Below are 17,939 nucleotides of genomic sequence, written 5' to 3'. Positions count from 1 at the left end.
GCTGGTTGATTGCAATGATTAGGCATGTCATTCCGACTTGCTTACCCCACTCGCAGTGTGAGTTTTACAAAATCTCCATCACCATGCATTTTTTTTCAATGATTTAAATTAATATTTTTTTAATGATTTTAATATGCTAATATTAATTTTTTTTAAATAATAATAAAAATATTATTTTAATATATTTTCAAATAAAAAATAATTTAAAAAACATTCACAGCTACACTAAATCTAATATAAAAAAGGCTCTAAACCTAGTATCAAAGATCAGTTCCTAATAGTGATGTCGACTACTACTCAACTTCACAAAATTCCACTCTTGTATTCCTGCTTCTGTACAACTCCCCCGCTTCACTCAAACCTTCTCTTTTGCTTGGAACTCACTGCAATTCATAAAATAGAACGGATCAATAGCCTGATATTTCCAAGTACTGCGTGCGCGTGTACTATATATATATATATATATATTAATCAGTATTCAGAGGGTGATCTACATTTTAACTGTTTCATTTTTCAGTAATCAGGTAAATTGGCCATTAAACCAGGACAAATAGTAAATTATCAACATCACTTTCAATAGGTCTCCAAAAAAGAAATGAATATCTAAATATTGTGGTTAATATTAGTTCTTATAGCCATACCTATACATAAGGCCTGCAAGGCACTTTAAATAGCTTCTATAACTTCATAATTGGGCCTTTGATAGCGTTGAAGTCAACTTCAAAGCAATGTCACCATAAGGTTCCTCCTGCTGTACATCAATAAGCCCATAGCTCTTCAAAACCTGCAATTCACCATAAAGGATCACATAATACGAAGCACGGTGAAGGGAAAAAGGTTGCATTTTTAATGCTTATGAAAAGATGTAAGAATCATCAAAATGAGAATACTGCTTAAAGATAAAATTGTTTGATGAAGCACAAATTTCAGGACTAAGTCACCATGTTGGAACTAAGAAAAGTTTGCCAATATAAGAACCATGTGCCAAGGAGCCTAAAGAAGCATTAGGTCACCATGAGAAGCATTAGGTCTTGGGATTCAATAGCGTGTCATTTTATCTTTCTGGGTTTACAATGCTAGCTTCTTGCTCAAGATTCAAAGTTGAATCATTGCTTTTTGGCCCCAGAGTAAAAAACCAAGTAATGCCTAACATGCGTTATTGTCATGATAACAGGAATTGGAGAGGGAACAATGACAGGTTCAAAACACTTAAAACAATCATTGTTTAAATGGAGAGGCTTTCTTTCCTTCATGGTTTTTCTCTTTCACAGAAAGGTTTAGATTGGTGGTAATTGACAAGTGATCCATTATGAATGAAATGACTTTGCAGCTTACCATTGTTTCAAAGAACATCCGAGCACATAACTTTCTTGTTTTTCCTTGTAAGATACTGGTGAGACTGATATCTCCAGATGACTCTTCTGACAATGGGATAATAGGAGAATGTTCTTTTAAATATTTAGCCACGCCCCTGCATGCCAGCATAAACAAATAAAAAGACAGCAGCTAAAAGGAACTGATAATTTGAATCAACAGGAAAGAATTTCCTCCAGGCACGGGGAATAAAGAAAAAGAAAGTACCTTGTCCTCACAGACAATGAATCAATGTCTCGAGTACCTAGGGATCCTGCAATAAGCATAAATATGTCATCCACATATCATGCATTAAAAAATAAAATTGTGTACATTTGATATTATTCAATTTCTATGAAACAAGAAAATATCAGCTTACCAACTGGTGTGTTGTCTGCTTCTAGTATTTTAGCAAGGTCCTACAAAAATATAATATTGGAGTCAGGAGTATCATTAACTTCGTCAAGTAGCTCAGAAGAAAAGTTGCAAGAACAAGGTTTGATATGACACACAAGGAATAAGGCATGAGTTTTATGCTTTATGTATCTACAATAATGAAAAAATGGTAAGCACAAGTGCATTATTGAGAAGTGGAGTTTGAAATATCATGTATATGCCTTACTTTCAAATCTACAGCTTCATATATTTTAGCTCTGAGAGTAACATGGGCCATGCAGAAGTAGCAGCAATTACAATTAAAAAGAAACACAATTATAGAAACTGTCAATGCAAAAGCATGTGACAAAAGGAATAAAGAGTCTACGAAAACAAACGACTTACATCATCTTCTGCAGTATTCATCAATTCAGGAATATCAGAGAGCCCAGTGTTTTGTTCACCTAACTGATAAGTTCCAGGGGAAGCTGAAAATCCTGGCGTGTGCACTGTTGTAGATGTTCCTTCCTGGGGTACTGTTCCTGATCCAAAGCTGCTTATTGGCATGGGAGTGAAGTCATCTCTTATAAGAGAAGAAGGCATGAATCTTCCTGGAGAAGGCATGGACACTGCTGGAGAAGGCAGGTCTGATAAAAAGTCATTGCCATCAAGACCTCCATCATTTCGAAGTCGTTCGATTTCCATATCAATTTCAGGTAAAACACTGTGGTAAGAACAGCCTAGATCCTGTTGGGTTCGCTCCTTTTCCATGCCAGATTGACGTCCTGGAACAGGAGATTGTGCAATCATAGGCTCTGAGATGGGTTCAGCTGTGGGAGCAGGAGAGCTTGCCATCCTAGGCTCAGGGATGGCTTCAGTTTCAGGGCCATGAGATGTTGTAACCCCATGCTCTGAAATAGCTCCCTGTTCAAGAGTCAAATGAGGTTTTGTAGTAATATAATCCTTCTCAGAAAGTTTGCATAAATCTTCACAAGACCCTGGTGATAGACAAGCATCAAAATTCTCTTGAAAATCAATTCCACAACATTGAAGGTAATGAGCAAGAAAAAATTCATTAGAAGTAAGACCCCCTCACCAGTGATCAAAGGCTCATAAAAGATCTGTTCCTTTCTCAAACTATTGTTCAACCTCCATATACCCACCACAGAGGATGACCTTGTCCTCTTCTGTCGCATCAGATCACTAGGATCCTCAAGTGCCCTCCTCATAAACCTAGCAAAGTTTCATATACTTGTATCAGTAAGCAGTGCCATGGAAAAAGTAGCCCTACATGCACCCATAACAAATCTTACCTATTAGTCAACACTGTGGCCTCATCAAATTGCATCCTCCTCCTCCTCCTTGGCCGTGGCTGCTGAGCAGCTGGAGGCCCTGGTTGTGGCTGCTGAGCAGGTGGAGTTGAACGAATGGCAAATTGAGGTGATAAATCCCCTAAAATAAAAACAAGAAGCTTGTTAAAAGTAAACATACAAGCCCTAAAGACACTTACAACCCAAGCATTTAAGAAGTATGCTCTCACCAAATGACCCATGTGTGTCAAAAACATCAGGAATATCTTGTGAAGCAGCAGAAGTAGGTGCTTTTGAATGCTGCTGAAATGGTAAAGACTTCTCTAGAGAAGGTAAAGCATCTTCCATTATTGGAGAAAGGAAATCCTTCTCATTTAGAACTTCGTCTAAAGATCTATTTGGTTCAGTTGCATCATCCCTTCTAGTCGGACTCAATGGAGGAAAGCTTTCTGAGCCCAAATCAGTGGCAGCATCACGCATAACTTCAATTTCTGGAGGGGAATTTTCTCCACTAAGACTTTGGTTAAGAGTCTCAGTAGGTACTGATGTCTGATTACTTGGACCAGGATCCTGAAAATCCCTAGTGTGCATTAGAACTTCTGTCTGATTACTTGGAGCAGGATCTCGAAAATCCTCAGTATCCATTGGGTCTTCTGGTTGATCACTTTGACCAAGATCTTGAAAATCCATATTGTCCACAAGCACATCTGTCTGATTACTTGCACCAGGTCCAGTCTCGTTATTCACAACTGTCTGAGTCCTTTGACCTGTATCTTGAGAAGGCAAGTCACCATTGACTGGAGGTGGTGGATGGATACTGTAGTTATAAAAGGATTAATATTAGATGGATATCTTCATTTAAATTCCAAAAAAAGAAAGAGTGAATCTTTCAAATGCAATTTGGGGCATACTCATCTACTGGTCTAGCCTCTGAACTAGGATCCTGTTCTGGAACTGATGGACAGATATTATCCTACACAAAAATTCATGCAAGTGATAATGCATTCCAATAAGTCATATCAAAGTACAAAATCATCACCAAACCATAGAAAATAATATGGACCTCATCGACATGTATGGTGATGTAAGGAGAAATTTGATCTGTTATCGTGATTTCCTCGTAACTCTTGAGATGATTATCCGGGGACCTAACAACAAACCTATAGAATCAGAAATAAATTTTAAAACACAAAAACATGAACAAAAAACTTGAGATATTTTAAAGTTTACCCTTCGGGATCTAAGTAATCACTCATGTCAAAGCCATCAAGGTTGAGGGTCGGTGGCAAAGTGATTGACTCGAATGTTGCTGTTGTGGCGTTCTCTGGCAAATTAACTTCTATAGTTGTGAAAGCCTTGTTTAGCCCAGCAAGAACAACAGTACAATCTTGGAAAAGGTAATCAACTTTCTTTTTATATATCCGAACAACACCTAGCAAAAGGTGGCCTGACATTCTCAACGCAATCGGAACTTCCGGGAACATAATTCGATCTAAGAACACATTCATAAGATTAAAAAAAGAAGAATTAACATGACCACAACTCCCGTCAGTATATTAGAAAATTAGATGTAACCACTTGAAAATTAAAAATCAGACAGGGGAATCAAAATAATTAAAATAAATAAGCACTGTGAAACCAGGTTCATTCACCGAAGAAGCAAAGATGATTTCTTTAACAAATTAATCTTCATTACAATTCAAGAAAAATAAGAAAGTGGGGAATTTAGACCTACTAAGCAATAAAACAAATTAGACAAATTTATTAATTCTCTTTGAAAAATAGAACCACAAAACTGGAAGAACAATAAAAAAAACCCTAAATTCCAACCACTGAAAAAACAAAATTGCAAAATTTCCATTACCCTTAAAAAAATATTGCAAAATTAACATCTGCAAAACCCTTCATTTTCTCAATGTAATGCAAATTCATTTACACTATAAGTAGCGTACCAAATCAAAAAATGCAGCTCAATTCATTAAAAAGCGAAAGAGATTGAAGAAAAATAAGAGATCTTTATGCCACCAAATAGCTTAATCGATGAAAATAAATACAGCCCAGATCATAAAAGGCAAAAAATTACAGAATTAAGATCCAAAAAAATCATTCTTTTTAACAAAAAAAAAAAAACAGAGAGTGATAACAGACCGACAGTGGAGGGGATATCAGTGGAGGTATAGTGAGATTTCTTGAGCCTGTGTTGAAGATGAGCAGCGCACCAAACAGTCCCTAAAGGACCCTTCCTTGCTAAGAACGTCTGCGAATAAAACATCTTCCTCTTCTTCTTCTTGGATTCTAAAGAGAGAAAGAGAATTCAAGAGAGAGTGGGGGAGGTTTTTTTTTTCATTTATCAGATAATGGGTTGAGGTTTTAGGGTTTTATTCAGAGAATTAATTTTGGCGCCTGAAACGATACTGGCGCCAAAGGGTGAGGGGCTTCGTTTTTGTGTTTTTGTAAAATGCGCTTCGTTATGTAGTTATTTACTCCTTCTGCCATTCTATTAACGATGAGATGGAAACGACATTACTTGTGATTGAAACACTTGTCCACCATCAGGCAAAACAGGTTTTAGTTTTGGAAGATTTAATGTAAAAAACAATTTAGAATTAGGTTTTAATTATTTTCAAATTCCTACAATTATTATGCTCAATATTTTTCTGAAAATAAAAACACATGAAAAGTAACTTGTGCTAGATATTTTACATTGCTAAAAAAGATAAATATGAATTTTTTTTAATATAAAAGATAATTTTTATTATTTTTATAAGATAGGTATGATTTTCTCTCTGTCTATCTCTATCTTACATTGTATGTATATCTAGTAGTTATAGTTTTTATGTATATCTTTATTACATATCTTTAGTATTATAGAAGTTATTGTAGAAAAATTAATTTACATTGTATTTTATAATTAAAATTTTGTTTGTTTTTATATTTTAAAAGTATTTTTTAAAAAATTAAATATTTTTTATTTTTTTTCTTTGCTTTAAATCAATATGTTTTTGGTGTTTTTAAATTATTTTGACGTACAAATATCAAAAATAATTTTTTTAAAATAAAAAAAATATTATTTTGAAATAAAAAAATATTACATTGATATATTTTTAAATAAAAAATATTTTAAAAAATAATCATAATCACATTACTAACACAGACTTTAATGCTTATTGTTATTCTATTTTCTATCAATGCTGAAAAAGTTGCAACATTAATTCCCCAAAATTTAAAAATCTATCAAAGTAATTTGGAATTTGATTTGGCTAATGAATGTGTTCTTGTTCTTTATGGCACGAAATCAGAAGGCATTCGATGCAACAATTTTGTGGATTAGTCAGTTATAATTATTGTTTATAACTTGATTATCTGTAAAGATTTTCTTCTCACCAATTGTGATTCTCATAAAAAAAAAAAAAAAAAACAAAACAAAACAAAAAACAACAACAACAACCCATTCCATCTACATACGTGCGCAAGTATAATAATGGACTAGTTATATACCCCGCGTGATGTCGCGGATCAATTATTTTTTATATTTCAAAAAAAGTTAAGATCTAAAAATATTAGGTTCTTTTGCAAAATTATACCCAAGAGCTTTAGGTTTGGTTGCAACGCCTGATCCAAGAGTAATATTTATAATATTAATAATAACATTAAACTTGGGTTAACCCTTAGCATAAAAGTATCTGAACTATAATACCAGACCTAATAGCATTGGACGTGGGTCTGACTGCAAGGTCGTGTCATAAAAGTGTGATAATTAAATAGATTAGTTAAAAAGAAAAAAACAAAGAAAAAAAACCAGCAGGAAGAAAAAAAACTAATGAAGAAAAAATAAATAAATTAATTGGGTTAACCCGTCATACCTTGAATTCGCATCATGAAAGTTTGATAATTAAAAATGAAAAAACAAATTAATAGGTTAACCCAAAATTAACTAAGCTAACTCATTAAACCAGGTTAACCCGTCAAATCCGAAATCCATGTCATAAAAGTTTGATAACTAAATAGAAAAAAATTTAACATCAACAATTTAAATTAAACGAAAAAAATTAATTTAAAAGAAAAAAAAGTAAAAAAAAAAAATTCAGGTTAACTTGTCAAACCAAGTTAACCCGTTAAACCGTTAAACCTCGGATCCGTGTCATGAATGTCTGGTAACTAAATAAAAAACAAAAGTGAACATTAACAAACTGAACTAAACGAAAAAAATTAATTAAAAAAAAATCAAAAAACAAATCCGGGTTAACTCGTCAAACCATGTTAACCCGTTAAACTCAGGATTTGTGTCATGAAAGTCTGATAACTAAATAAAAAAAATTTAACATTAACAAACTAAATTAAACAAAAAAATTTATGAAAATAAAAATAAATAAAAAAATTGACGGGTCAACCCAGAATTAACTAGGTTCTCCCGTGAAACTAGGTTAACCCGTGAAACTCGAGATATATGTCATAAAATTCTAATAACTAAATAGAAAGAAATTTAACATTAACAACTAAACTAAACTAAAAAAAATTAATTAAAAAGAAATAAAAGCAAAAAAAAAAAAATCTAGGCTAACTTGTCAAACCAGGTTAGCCCGTTAAATCCGGAAAACGTGTTATGAAAGTCTGATAACTAAATAAAAAAATTTAACATGAATAAAACATTAATAAACTAAATTAAAGAAAAAAATTTTGCTGAAAAAAACAAAAAAAAAAAGCAAAAAATAATTTTTCAAAAGGCATAAAAAAACAGCTAAAAGAAACAACTTAAAAAAAAAAAAAAAAAACAGCAGGGATAAAAAATCAGTATTTTACTATAGGCTGCACTGCGATCATATGAAATATCGATCACCGTGAGCTTGCATTCAGTTTGAAGACACCAGTTGCTTCTGCATGCCTCTAAGCTACATCATGGAACAGGCGATCCAGACCATCAAACGCCCAATCCAAACATGCATTGCGATTTGCGACTCTTTTTGTTGTGAAATACAGGAAACAAGGGTTTATCATGTATTTATATTCTTCATGCATGGGCCGGCGATCAACGAAGAACATGTTCGAATCCTGTAAGAGTAGCAGTAGAAACAGACGCTTTAAACCTTTGGTCCTTTGACAAGAGCTGAAAGAGTGACCAGAAGCGAACAATCCCAAGTTCAAATCTCTTATCAAGAGAGAAAGATCACGTCATGAAAGTTGCCTTATGATGAAGAGGCTGAGAATACAAGCCAGAGGAGTCTTTATTTTTGTGCGCGTGTGACCGACTGCTCCAGAATTTTGTAAGAAAACACTGGCCATGGAGCAACATAAAGCAGCTGTTCTGTTTTTCTTTTTCCCGTATCAAGTAGTATTTAAAAAATAGGCTGGGATAGGAAAAGCACGGTGAGAAGCCACAGCATGGATGGGGAAGCCAAATTCCAAGGAAGATTTATAACGGGACATAAAAACAAAATATTGACTTCTCTAATGCAAGCATTGTTGGTTTCCTTTAGGTATACACACGGTTTGGAACGATGTTTTAATACAATATAAATTTATAATTTTTTATACAAATCATTTTTTATTTTACATATTATATTTCCTAACAGCCAAAACTTCTATATGAACTGAAGTCCATCCAGTTTTTTCTCAATAATTCATCTACCCTAAAAATCACAAAGCACACGAATATAACCTTTTATTCCTTGTATCAAGTAGAAAAGATAATGGACAGCGACTAACAGCATCTCCAACAAAAATAATATTTGAAAAAGATAAATTGATAAAATAATATTTTAAATAATATAAGTATAGTTTTTTTTATCAAGTATATTCCAATGAAAAAAAAAACCATTTAAAAAGCCAATTCTATTAGAGTGGATAAATCAATGTTTTATTTTTTTTAATGATTTTGATGTTATTTTTTTTACACATGGCTAGATTTAATTGGCTTATTTTTTGTTAGCTCCAATTTGTTAGTTTTGACTCTTTTGAAAGATATATAGAAATAATACTTGTGAGAAACAAAAGATATTTTATCATTTTGTTTAGCTTTCCCTTGTAGCATGAAAAATAAATTAAAAAATGTTAAAATATTATTTTTTATTTTTAGTTATTTATTTAGCAACTTCATTGAAGATGCTCCGAGCATTATAGAGAAGCCCTGTCATTTTAGAGTTGGAAAGAGAAACCAGATGTACCGTACAACCAAACATATAAATGTGAGGTTCACATGATTAGGTAATTAGTTTCTTCTGTGAACTATTGCTTGAAGAAGTTTACAATTTGAAAATGCAGTAGGATGTCAACAAAGCCTGTTACCACATTTAAATTCAAAGATTGCTTAAAATTGATTACTATCTTCAAATGTTACATGGGAGATGCACCAACTAGTGTCGTAGATAGAGTTTCAAGTTATGGTTACTTTATTTTCATCCTAAGAGGTGGATGCTCAACGAGGTGGAGATTATTGTAATCTATAGCTCATATGAAGATATGATAAAAGGGTATTATTGAAAATTATTAATATCTCTTGTACTATAGAGTTTACTATAAATACATATTATATAACTCTAATTTGACAAATAGTGAAATAAAACTCATCATTCTTAAGATGTATGTACATTTTCAAACCATATTAAATCTGTGTGTTTTTCTTGTTTTCTTTTTTATGTGATATCATTATTGTTGTAGGTTTCACAACATCCTTGTATCTTCATAACCTTCGTGGATCCATTAGCAAATCATATCCAGAAGTTGTTACCTACAGGCAACACATTAAGGCTAAAAGTTGCAAAAAATTGCTCTCTTCCTTTAGAAAGATGGATGGTTCTGTAGCTCCATACCTCCCGAGTCCATTACAGCAAGAGCAGGGAGGAGGCCACCACGTGATAATGAGAAATGCAGACCTTATTGCCAACCCTTTTTGATACCTTGTAGAGACTTGAACCAAGATTAACCTGATGGAGCTGTAAAATTCATAATTTGAAGCAGCAAATCCCATCACTCAATATAGAAGATCCTAGTTGGTTTAAAATGCTATAGGCATCTGTGTTGTAGCAACCACGGAAGCTTAACCTCCATTCAGAGACAAGTCTGGCCTTCAATATGTTGGTGTACTGCACCACAAAAAGCTGTCCTTATCCCTGTTGGGGATCCATCCCATGTTCACATGAGCACTTGATGTACCATAGGTTATACCCTTACTCAAGGCAATAGCAACAGTGACATATTGCCGATCTGTCCTTTTAGCTTAAATAGCAAATATAAATTGAGATAGAGATCAGCTCAACAGCAATGCTTTTCAAAAAAGAGAGGAAAAAAAATGAGGAAAGCAATGAGATAGAGAATGTGAAGCAATTGATTCAGACATTGATTCAAGCTATATAAATGCTAATAAGGAAGCAAATTGTGGTTGCAATCTAGAAAATATATGACTAGACACGAACATTTCACTGCTGTAGTAAGATTATTCACGAGAGAAGATGATATAAAGTGAAATAAGAGCTAACAGGAAGCCTTCTTGATTTGTCTGCAAGCATATTCAAGGCAAAATAATCTAAGAATGGACAGTGACAATATTATAATCCTTCAGACATGTACAGCTTTAAATTACCAAGCACGCAAGCGGTTTGAGCAAATGCATAAGATACAAACATCACATTCCAACTTCACCAAAGTTAAAATCAGAAAGTAGTATTGTACCAGTCTCATCAGCACGGAGAAGGGCATCTCAATTAACATAGACATTGCAATTCTATCAGAAAGTAGTGTCTCAACAAAACCATTAGCTTTGAGAAGGATGACTCAAGCAACAAAACCCAACACGAAAATCCAATGTCACCCGAAATTTTATATGTACTAGCTAAACAAAATTAACCTGTGCTCCACTCTGCCCTGCAACCTGCTAGGTATAAAAGAGCCTGGAAGCTAGAACCTCTGTGAGACCACCATGCGTGAAGAATTTCTAAAGTGGATGATTGTAAATTATGTACTTACAAATCCCAAATTTCTTTATAAGCCTACCACCACTGCTCTTTTCTTGAAGCACCAGTAACAACATTAAAAATAACAAGTATTAGAAATCTACTAAGGCAGAGACCCCATCCTGCAGTTAAACTTGGGATTTAAAATGGCTATCCCCTTAGAAAGGCAAGAATGGTCAGTTCTAGCTACAACAAAATGTTTGATGTGCAAGTAAACTAATTGCAAATTTTCTGTTAAATATCTTAGTGATGTTTACGCTGTGGAACCAGCAAGTACCACGCAAAAAACATCTGAGCAAATTCATCTAGCAAGCCAACAGGTCTATTTTGGAATGTGATAAAAATGAAGCATCTCTTATATTAAATAAATCATAATCCAGCTGACATACATGTGCTCGATCATTCAGCTGACATAAAACCCTATTTTCTAACCTCCCATTCTAAGATTTAAGCCTCTTACTCGGAGACGATACCAAAATTCGAGGAGAATCATCCTCATGAATCATGTAATCTGATGCTAAGGCGACCAAAAACCTCTTCCCTGTGGAAACAATGAACAGCAACAGTACTCGTCTTGCCGACATCTTCAAAAATGATAAATTAACTCCTACATGAATCTCTAACTACTTTATAATCTTATTCTTGATGGTGACCCCAAGGTCCCCTGCAACAATAACAGTAGTCGCCATATCAAGAAACATTCCATGCTCAACCACGCCTGCTAACCTCAAAATTGCATCACTTGCAGCCTTCAAATCCCCAATATCTCTCTTAAAATACAAATCCACAACATAATTCCCATTATCAGTAACAAAGGGCAACCCACCATTCTCCATTCCATTAGAAATAGCAAAAGTCCTCAACTTTGCCACACAACCTGCATATTCAAACAATTCCTGCAACCTCTTAGCAGTAAATTTCCAACAAAAAGGCACAATCTCAACAGGCATAGCCAAACCACTACCCCCAATATACTTAACCAATTTAGACTCGTCAACAATAACCACGAACTTCTTACAAACACCCTCCACCATTTTCTCTCTCAGCAAAGACCCACCTCTACCTTTAACTAAATTAAGATTTGGATCAATCTCATCAGCCCCATCAATTGCAATATCAAGAACAGGGTGTGAATCAAGATCTGACAAAGGAATACCTAAAGACAAAGCTTGTTCATGTGTTTTTGTTGAAGTAGGTATACCTATAATGTTTTTCAACTTCCCTTGATGCAAAAGCTCCCCAATTCTATCCACAGCATGCTTCGCTGTTGAACCAGTACCAAGACCGACAACCATGCCTGATTCCACCATCTCCACAGCTTTGTAAGCTGCTATTCTTTTAAGCTCATCTTGGGTCAAAACCACAGGAGATGGAAAAAGCATCTCCATGTCTGGTTTCTCAGAAGTAACAAGATTGAAATGATGATAAGGAATGGCCATGTTTCTAGGTTTCTTTGCTTCTCTTAAAAAAAAGGGACTAGTTTTGCATTGATGAAGACAGCCCAGATGATAAAAATGTGAACTTTATTGGACCCAAAAAAGGAAATGTAGATGAGAATCTTGTATTGGGTGGTGGAGGAAGGGTAGGGCTTGCATGTTAGGAGCTGGGGGCTGAGGAGAGGATGGAGAGGTTCGGTTTCGGGAAGAAGTATTTATAGAGAGGAAGGAAAGTGACAATTTTTAGTTTAACACAAGTTGTCGATGATGATGACGAAAGAGAAAGAAAGAGGCATGTTCAGTGCGGCAGAGGAAAGAAGAACAGGAAAACAAGCATAGCCAGTGACATTGTGTTTTTGGGTTTTTTATTATTATTTTTATATGCTGATATTAAAAATAAAATTTGAAAAATAAAAAAAAATATTATTTTAATATATTTATAATAAAAAATATTTTAAAAATAATTATTACTCCACTACCCACCATTACTTTGCAAAACTCAGATAACAGGATCATAAGAGACTCTAACCACTAGAAGTGCAGATCACTTAGGATTGAAAAATAAATCATGACTAATTTGTTTAAAAACCTGAATTTGATTTGATTTATCTAAATTTAACTCGATTAAAGTAATTTTTATTTATTTTTTTAAATTTTTTTAATTTATAAAAGTAACTTTATTATTATATTTTGTTTATTTTTATATTTCATAAGTGCTTTTGAAAAAGATTAATTTTTTATTTTATTTTTTTATTTGTTTTAAATTAATATTTTTCTTTGTGTTTTTAGTTTATTTTGATATGTTAACATGAAAATAATTTTTTTTTTTAATAAAAATATTATTTTAATATATTTTTAAGTAAAATACTTTAAAAAATTATTATAATTATATTCTCCAGTATACTGTAATAGTATAAAAATAATAAAGGTATCTAGCAATGGAAATCGATGTCGTTTCTTTTGTTATCTTTTGTTTAGTGGGAAGAAAAATACAGATTCTTTCATCCTTTGCTCAATGGATGGAGTTGTCAGAGAGCATGTTGTCAACTTGTCATCCCATTTTCTTCTATTAAATTTAATATTACAATTAATTTCTTCCGAATAAATTCCATCCGTTAAATAAGATTCTATAAATCCAATGGTTATGACTTTCAATAAATGATTTTAAGAAAACTTTTTTAATAAAAGTAATAAATGTGTCTCACTTTAGATGAGCCATTGACTTCATGTGAATGGAATCATTGAGCTTACTTTGCTTCCAGGAGTACGAACGAAAGTGTTTTGAAATATATAATAATTGTTTTTAAAAATATTTTTTATTTTAAGATATATTAAAATAATATTTTTTTTATTTTTTTAAATTAATTTTAATATCAAAATATTAAACTAATCTAAAAATATATATATAAAATATTATTTTATAATAAAAAAAAGTAAAAATATTTTAAAATTTTTCAAATGGGTTTTGAAACGTAATATCAACCACATTTGTTTGGTTGTGTTTTTACCTGAATTTATTTGTTTTTAATTTTTTTATGTTAAAAATAAATTTAAAAATATTATTTTAATATATTTATAAAAAAAATACTAAAAATAATAACCAGCAACAAAATATTGATATTTAAAAAAAAAAAAGAGCAAAAAAGCAAAACACAAAAAGGCACGGGTATTGCTTGCTCTCACCATTCTCCGCGTCTGTTGTGCCTACATATCCAGCCAACCATCCTCTGTCCTAACTATATTTTATTTATTTATCCCAAAATCATATACTTGGAGTGGATTTAGATAATTACGAGATGTATGTCCACCCGCTGCGACGGGCTTATAAAATAAATATATTTAATTGTATTATAATTATAAACCAGCACTAGATAAGTAATATAAACTAAATATATGATGGGATTAATATTTCATGACAGAAAAAAAAGTTGTGTTGATAATCAAAACTTAAAGACTAAACAAAATAATTTGTAGCAATTCACAGTGTTTTAGGAGGAAAGATACATTGCTTTCACCACATGATTTAGCTTTTCTGTTAATAAAAAGCAAAAAAATCACAAAGCTAAAATTTCTACCAACTTAATATTAAAAAAACCAACAAAGATAATTTTGGAAGGAAAAAAACCTATAAGAAAAAACGTTGTAGCAATTAATAATGTTTTGTGAGGAAAACTATAGTGATTTCCCCAATAAAATAAAATAAATAACCATTTAAAGAAATACTGTAGCAATTCTTAGTGTTTTGTGAAAAAAATTACAACGCTTTTTCTATATGATTTAGCTTTATTGTAATTATAATTATTAACCAACTTAATATTTTAAAAAAATAGACAAAGATAATTTTGGAAAAAATAATAAAAAAATCATATGGAAAAACAATGCAATAATTCACAGTGTTTTAAAGAAAAAAATTATAAAGCTAAATTCTTAATCAGCTCAATATTAAAAAAAATTAAATCGATAAAGACAATTTTAGAAAAAACAAATATTAAAAGAAAACACAAAAAAAGGGAAAAAAATCATGTTGGAAACACTGTAGCAATTCATGGTGTTTTGTGATGAAAGCTACAGTGCTTCCCCACATGATTTAACCTTATTTATAATGACTTTTAATAGTAATTTTCAACAATGTTTTGTGAGGAAAGCTATAGTGTTTTTCCCACATGATTAAGTTTTATTACAAAGTTAAATTCTAACCAACTCGATATTAAAAAAAATAAAATTGATGAAGATAATTTTGAAAAAAACATATTACAAAAAAGAAAAACACAAAAGAAACTGAAAAAAAACCATGTGAGGAAAAATTGTATCAATCCATAGTGTTTTGTGAGGAAAAACTTGTATTTATTTGTAATTGCAATTCTTAACCAACTTAATATTTAAAAAATAAAACTGACAAAGACAATTTTAGAAAAAAAAAATTTAACAAAACAGAAAAAAAACCATATGAGAAAAAACACTGTAGCAATCCATAGTAATTTGCGAGGAAAGTTACGGTGCTTTCCTCACATATTGTAACTATAATTTTTAACCAGCTTAATATTAAAAAAAAAAAAAAAAAAAAACATAATTTTGGAGAAAATCATAAAAAAAAAACCATGTGGAGAAACACTGTAGCAATCAACAATGTTTTAAAGAAAAAAAAATTACAAAACTAAATTCTTAATCAGCTCAATATAAAAAAAAATCAACAAATATAATTTTTGAAAATATAAAAAATAAAATAGAAAAACTATGCGGGAAAACACCATAGCAATCCACAGTATTTTAAAGGAAAAAATTACAAAGCAGAATTTTTAACCAGTTTAATATTTAAAAAGTAAAATCATTAAAAAAAAAATTTATAAGAAAATTAAATGAAAAAAAAGAAGAAGAAAAGTTGGAAAAAAAAAGGAAAGCAATTTTAAAAAAAGAGAGAGAAAAAAAAAACGAAAAAAAGAGAGAGGGGAAGTTGAAAAAAAAAAAAAAAAACACTGTGGATTACTGTTGTAATCCATAGTGATTTAGGTGTGGGGGAACAGTGATTCCCCCACACCATTTAGATAGTGTTATAATGCATCTAATATTTCAAGCTATTAGGCTTATAAATTTATTCGGTTGTGTTTGTTTACTCACAGTCTTTATGTTTGCAGTGCAAAAAACATAATAAGTATTTTGTACTACACCAAACCAAGGTTGTTAAAATCACGATTCAACTCATAAAATCGTACGTTTTTACGAGTTAATATAGGCTTTACGTGCTAAATCGTTCACAAAATTTGAAAATAGGCAAAATCGGGTGAAATCGCGATTTCACTGCCGATTCAATGAGTTTGCTCGCAGGAGATAAAAAAGGAATGTTGATGACAGGTGTCAACCGCTTATTGGCTTTAACCCAGCAAAAGTGACAAATTGACAATTACAAATTCACCGAGGATGCACTATGCAGTCTTCTCTTCACATTTATGATTTCACCATTCACGTTCAGAATAGAAAAAATCCCTAAATTCTAAATCCTCACTGAGGATTCCTCAGTCTCTCAATCTCTTTCTCTCACCATTCACGTTTCTCTGCTACAAGCCCCTCAAGAAACTCCTTAAACAATTACCTCCCACCGTTGATTCTCTCAACCTTGATCGCCCCATTAATTTTCAACTCCATCCACACCCTCCTCCGCTCACTGGTGATGTTCATGGTAATACTAATAGGCCTTTGGTGGATTTGCAAGAATGGTTTGTTAGATTTCTTAATGAAGAGCTTGACAAGTTCAATGATTTCTATGTTGATAAAAAAAAAAGACTTTGTTATATGCCTTCAGGTTTCTTGATTTTTCTTTTCTTTATTTGTTTTACATGCTTATAGCTTTATGCATATGGGTTTTTAATTTCGAGGCTTTTGTTTATTATAGCTATGGGAATTTAAGGTATTGTGGTTTGATGGTGGCTTTTAAGGTTTTTCCTATATGCATGTCTTGTAAATCCGAACTCATAGGTCTGGTTTAAGGGTTCTGTAAGTTTTTGAATAATCAGGAGAGGAGTAGAATGGAGAAGACATCGTGACTTCATTGGAACAGGAGAATAGTGGGATGTCAAGGAAAAAAGACGCATAAAAATGGCTTTCCTTTCCCTGGTAGTGCTAGGTGGTGTTGTCAGATAGTATGTGAAGATGAGATTGTCGATGGGATTGGAGGGGCTTGATAAAGTTAAGAATAACTTTTCCAGTTTGTGGAACTTGCTGAAGTAGAGCAGAGTATTTTGTAGTATAGTTATAAGGCCAACCATCGTCAATTATAGCTGACAATGGGATTGTTGGAAGTTAGTTGAGGGAATTGAGGGTGTTGAAATGAGGATATTGAAATGAAATGCCAGCTCGTCAATATATGAGAATTTTGATCATGCAGAAAAGATAACTGACAGATTGGACTGGATGATTTTTCCCTTTTCATTTGACCGCATTTGTTTTGAGAATGGATTCTGTCTATTATTTTCTGATTGGATAATAATATAGAGATGGGCTGTTATGTATTATGTTATTTTATTTTAATAAAAATTTAATTACAATCATAAAATGTTTGGATTGATTACAAGGCTGATTTGAATTGATTCTTAAATTTTTTTAATGTATTTAAAATTCCTTACGATTTTACGATCTGTTTTTACGATCCGAGTTTGTTTTGCATTTTCTGTGCCGTGTCAAAATCGCGATTTTAACAACCATGCACCAAACTATGGTTTCTACTGTGGGCTGACTAAAAATTGAGCTTGAAAAGTAACTTTTGAGAAGCAGTTTTTATATGTTTTTTGTAATTGAGTTTCGTAAAACTCTGTTTGTTTTTGCGTTCCAAAAGCGTTTTTGAAAAAAATTAAATTTTTTTACTTTAAATTAATATTTTTTGTGTTTTCATATCATTTTGATGCGCTGATATTAAAAATAATTTTTTTAAAAATAAAAAATTTATTTTGATGCATTTCCAAGTAAAAAGCACTTTAAAAAGCAACCGCAACCAAAACCACACAACTGCCAAACATTTTTATACATGT

At 32.1% G+C, this 17,939-nt stretch overlaps 2 protein-coding genes across 2 annotated transcripts; both read right to left on the bottom strand.

The window, feature by feature from the left end:
- Positions 1 to 192: 192 nt before the first annotated feature.
- On the bottom strand, positions 193 to 5,464 carry LOC118045335 (sister chromatid cohesion 1 protein 3). The gene is made up of 13 exons (XM_035053929.2): positions 5,187 to 5,464; positions 4,269 to 4,530; positions 4,102 to 4,186; positions 3,950 to 4,011; positions 3,269 to 3,855; positions 3,042 to 3,180; positions 2,825 to 2,961; positions 2,134 to 2,726; positions 1,733 to 1,772; positions 1,582 to 1,627; positions 1,336 to 1,471; positions 642 to 784; positions 193 to 383 (listed from the first exon to the last, which is right to left on the bottom strand). The coding sequence occupies exons 1-12, from the start codon at positions 5,308 to 5,310 to the stop codon at positions 686 to 688; spliced, it is 2,310 nt and encodes a 769-aa protein (XP_034909820.1). The 5' UTR covers positions 5,311 to 5,464; the 3' UTR covers positions 193 to 383; positions 642 to 685.
- A 5,853-nt stretch (positions 5,465 to 11,317) lies between these two features.
- LOC118045334 (probable ribose-5-phosphate isomerase 2) lies at positions 11,318 to 12,758 on the bottom strand. The gene has a single exon (XM_035053927.2). The coding sequence runs from the start codon at positions 12,421 to 12,423 to the stop codon at positions 11,608 to 11,610; it is 816 nt and encodes a 271-aa protein (XP_034909818.1). The 5' UTR covers positions 12,424 to 12,758; the 3' UTR covers positions 11,318 to 11,607.
- Between the last annotated feature and the right edge of the window lie 5,181 nt (positions 12,759 to 17,939).

The sequence above is a fragment of the Populus alba genome, chromosome 1 (genome assembly GCF_005239225.2).
Source record: "Populus alba chromosome 1, ASM523922v2, whole genome shotgun sequence".
Lineage (NCBI taxonomy): Eukaryota > Viridiplantae > Streptophyta > Magnoliopsida > Malpighiales > Salicaceae > Populus > Populus alba.
This window is presented reverse-complemented; position numbering and strand designations above follow the sequence as displayed.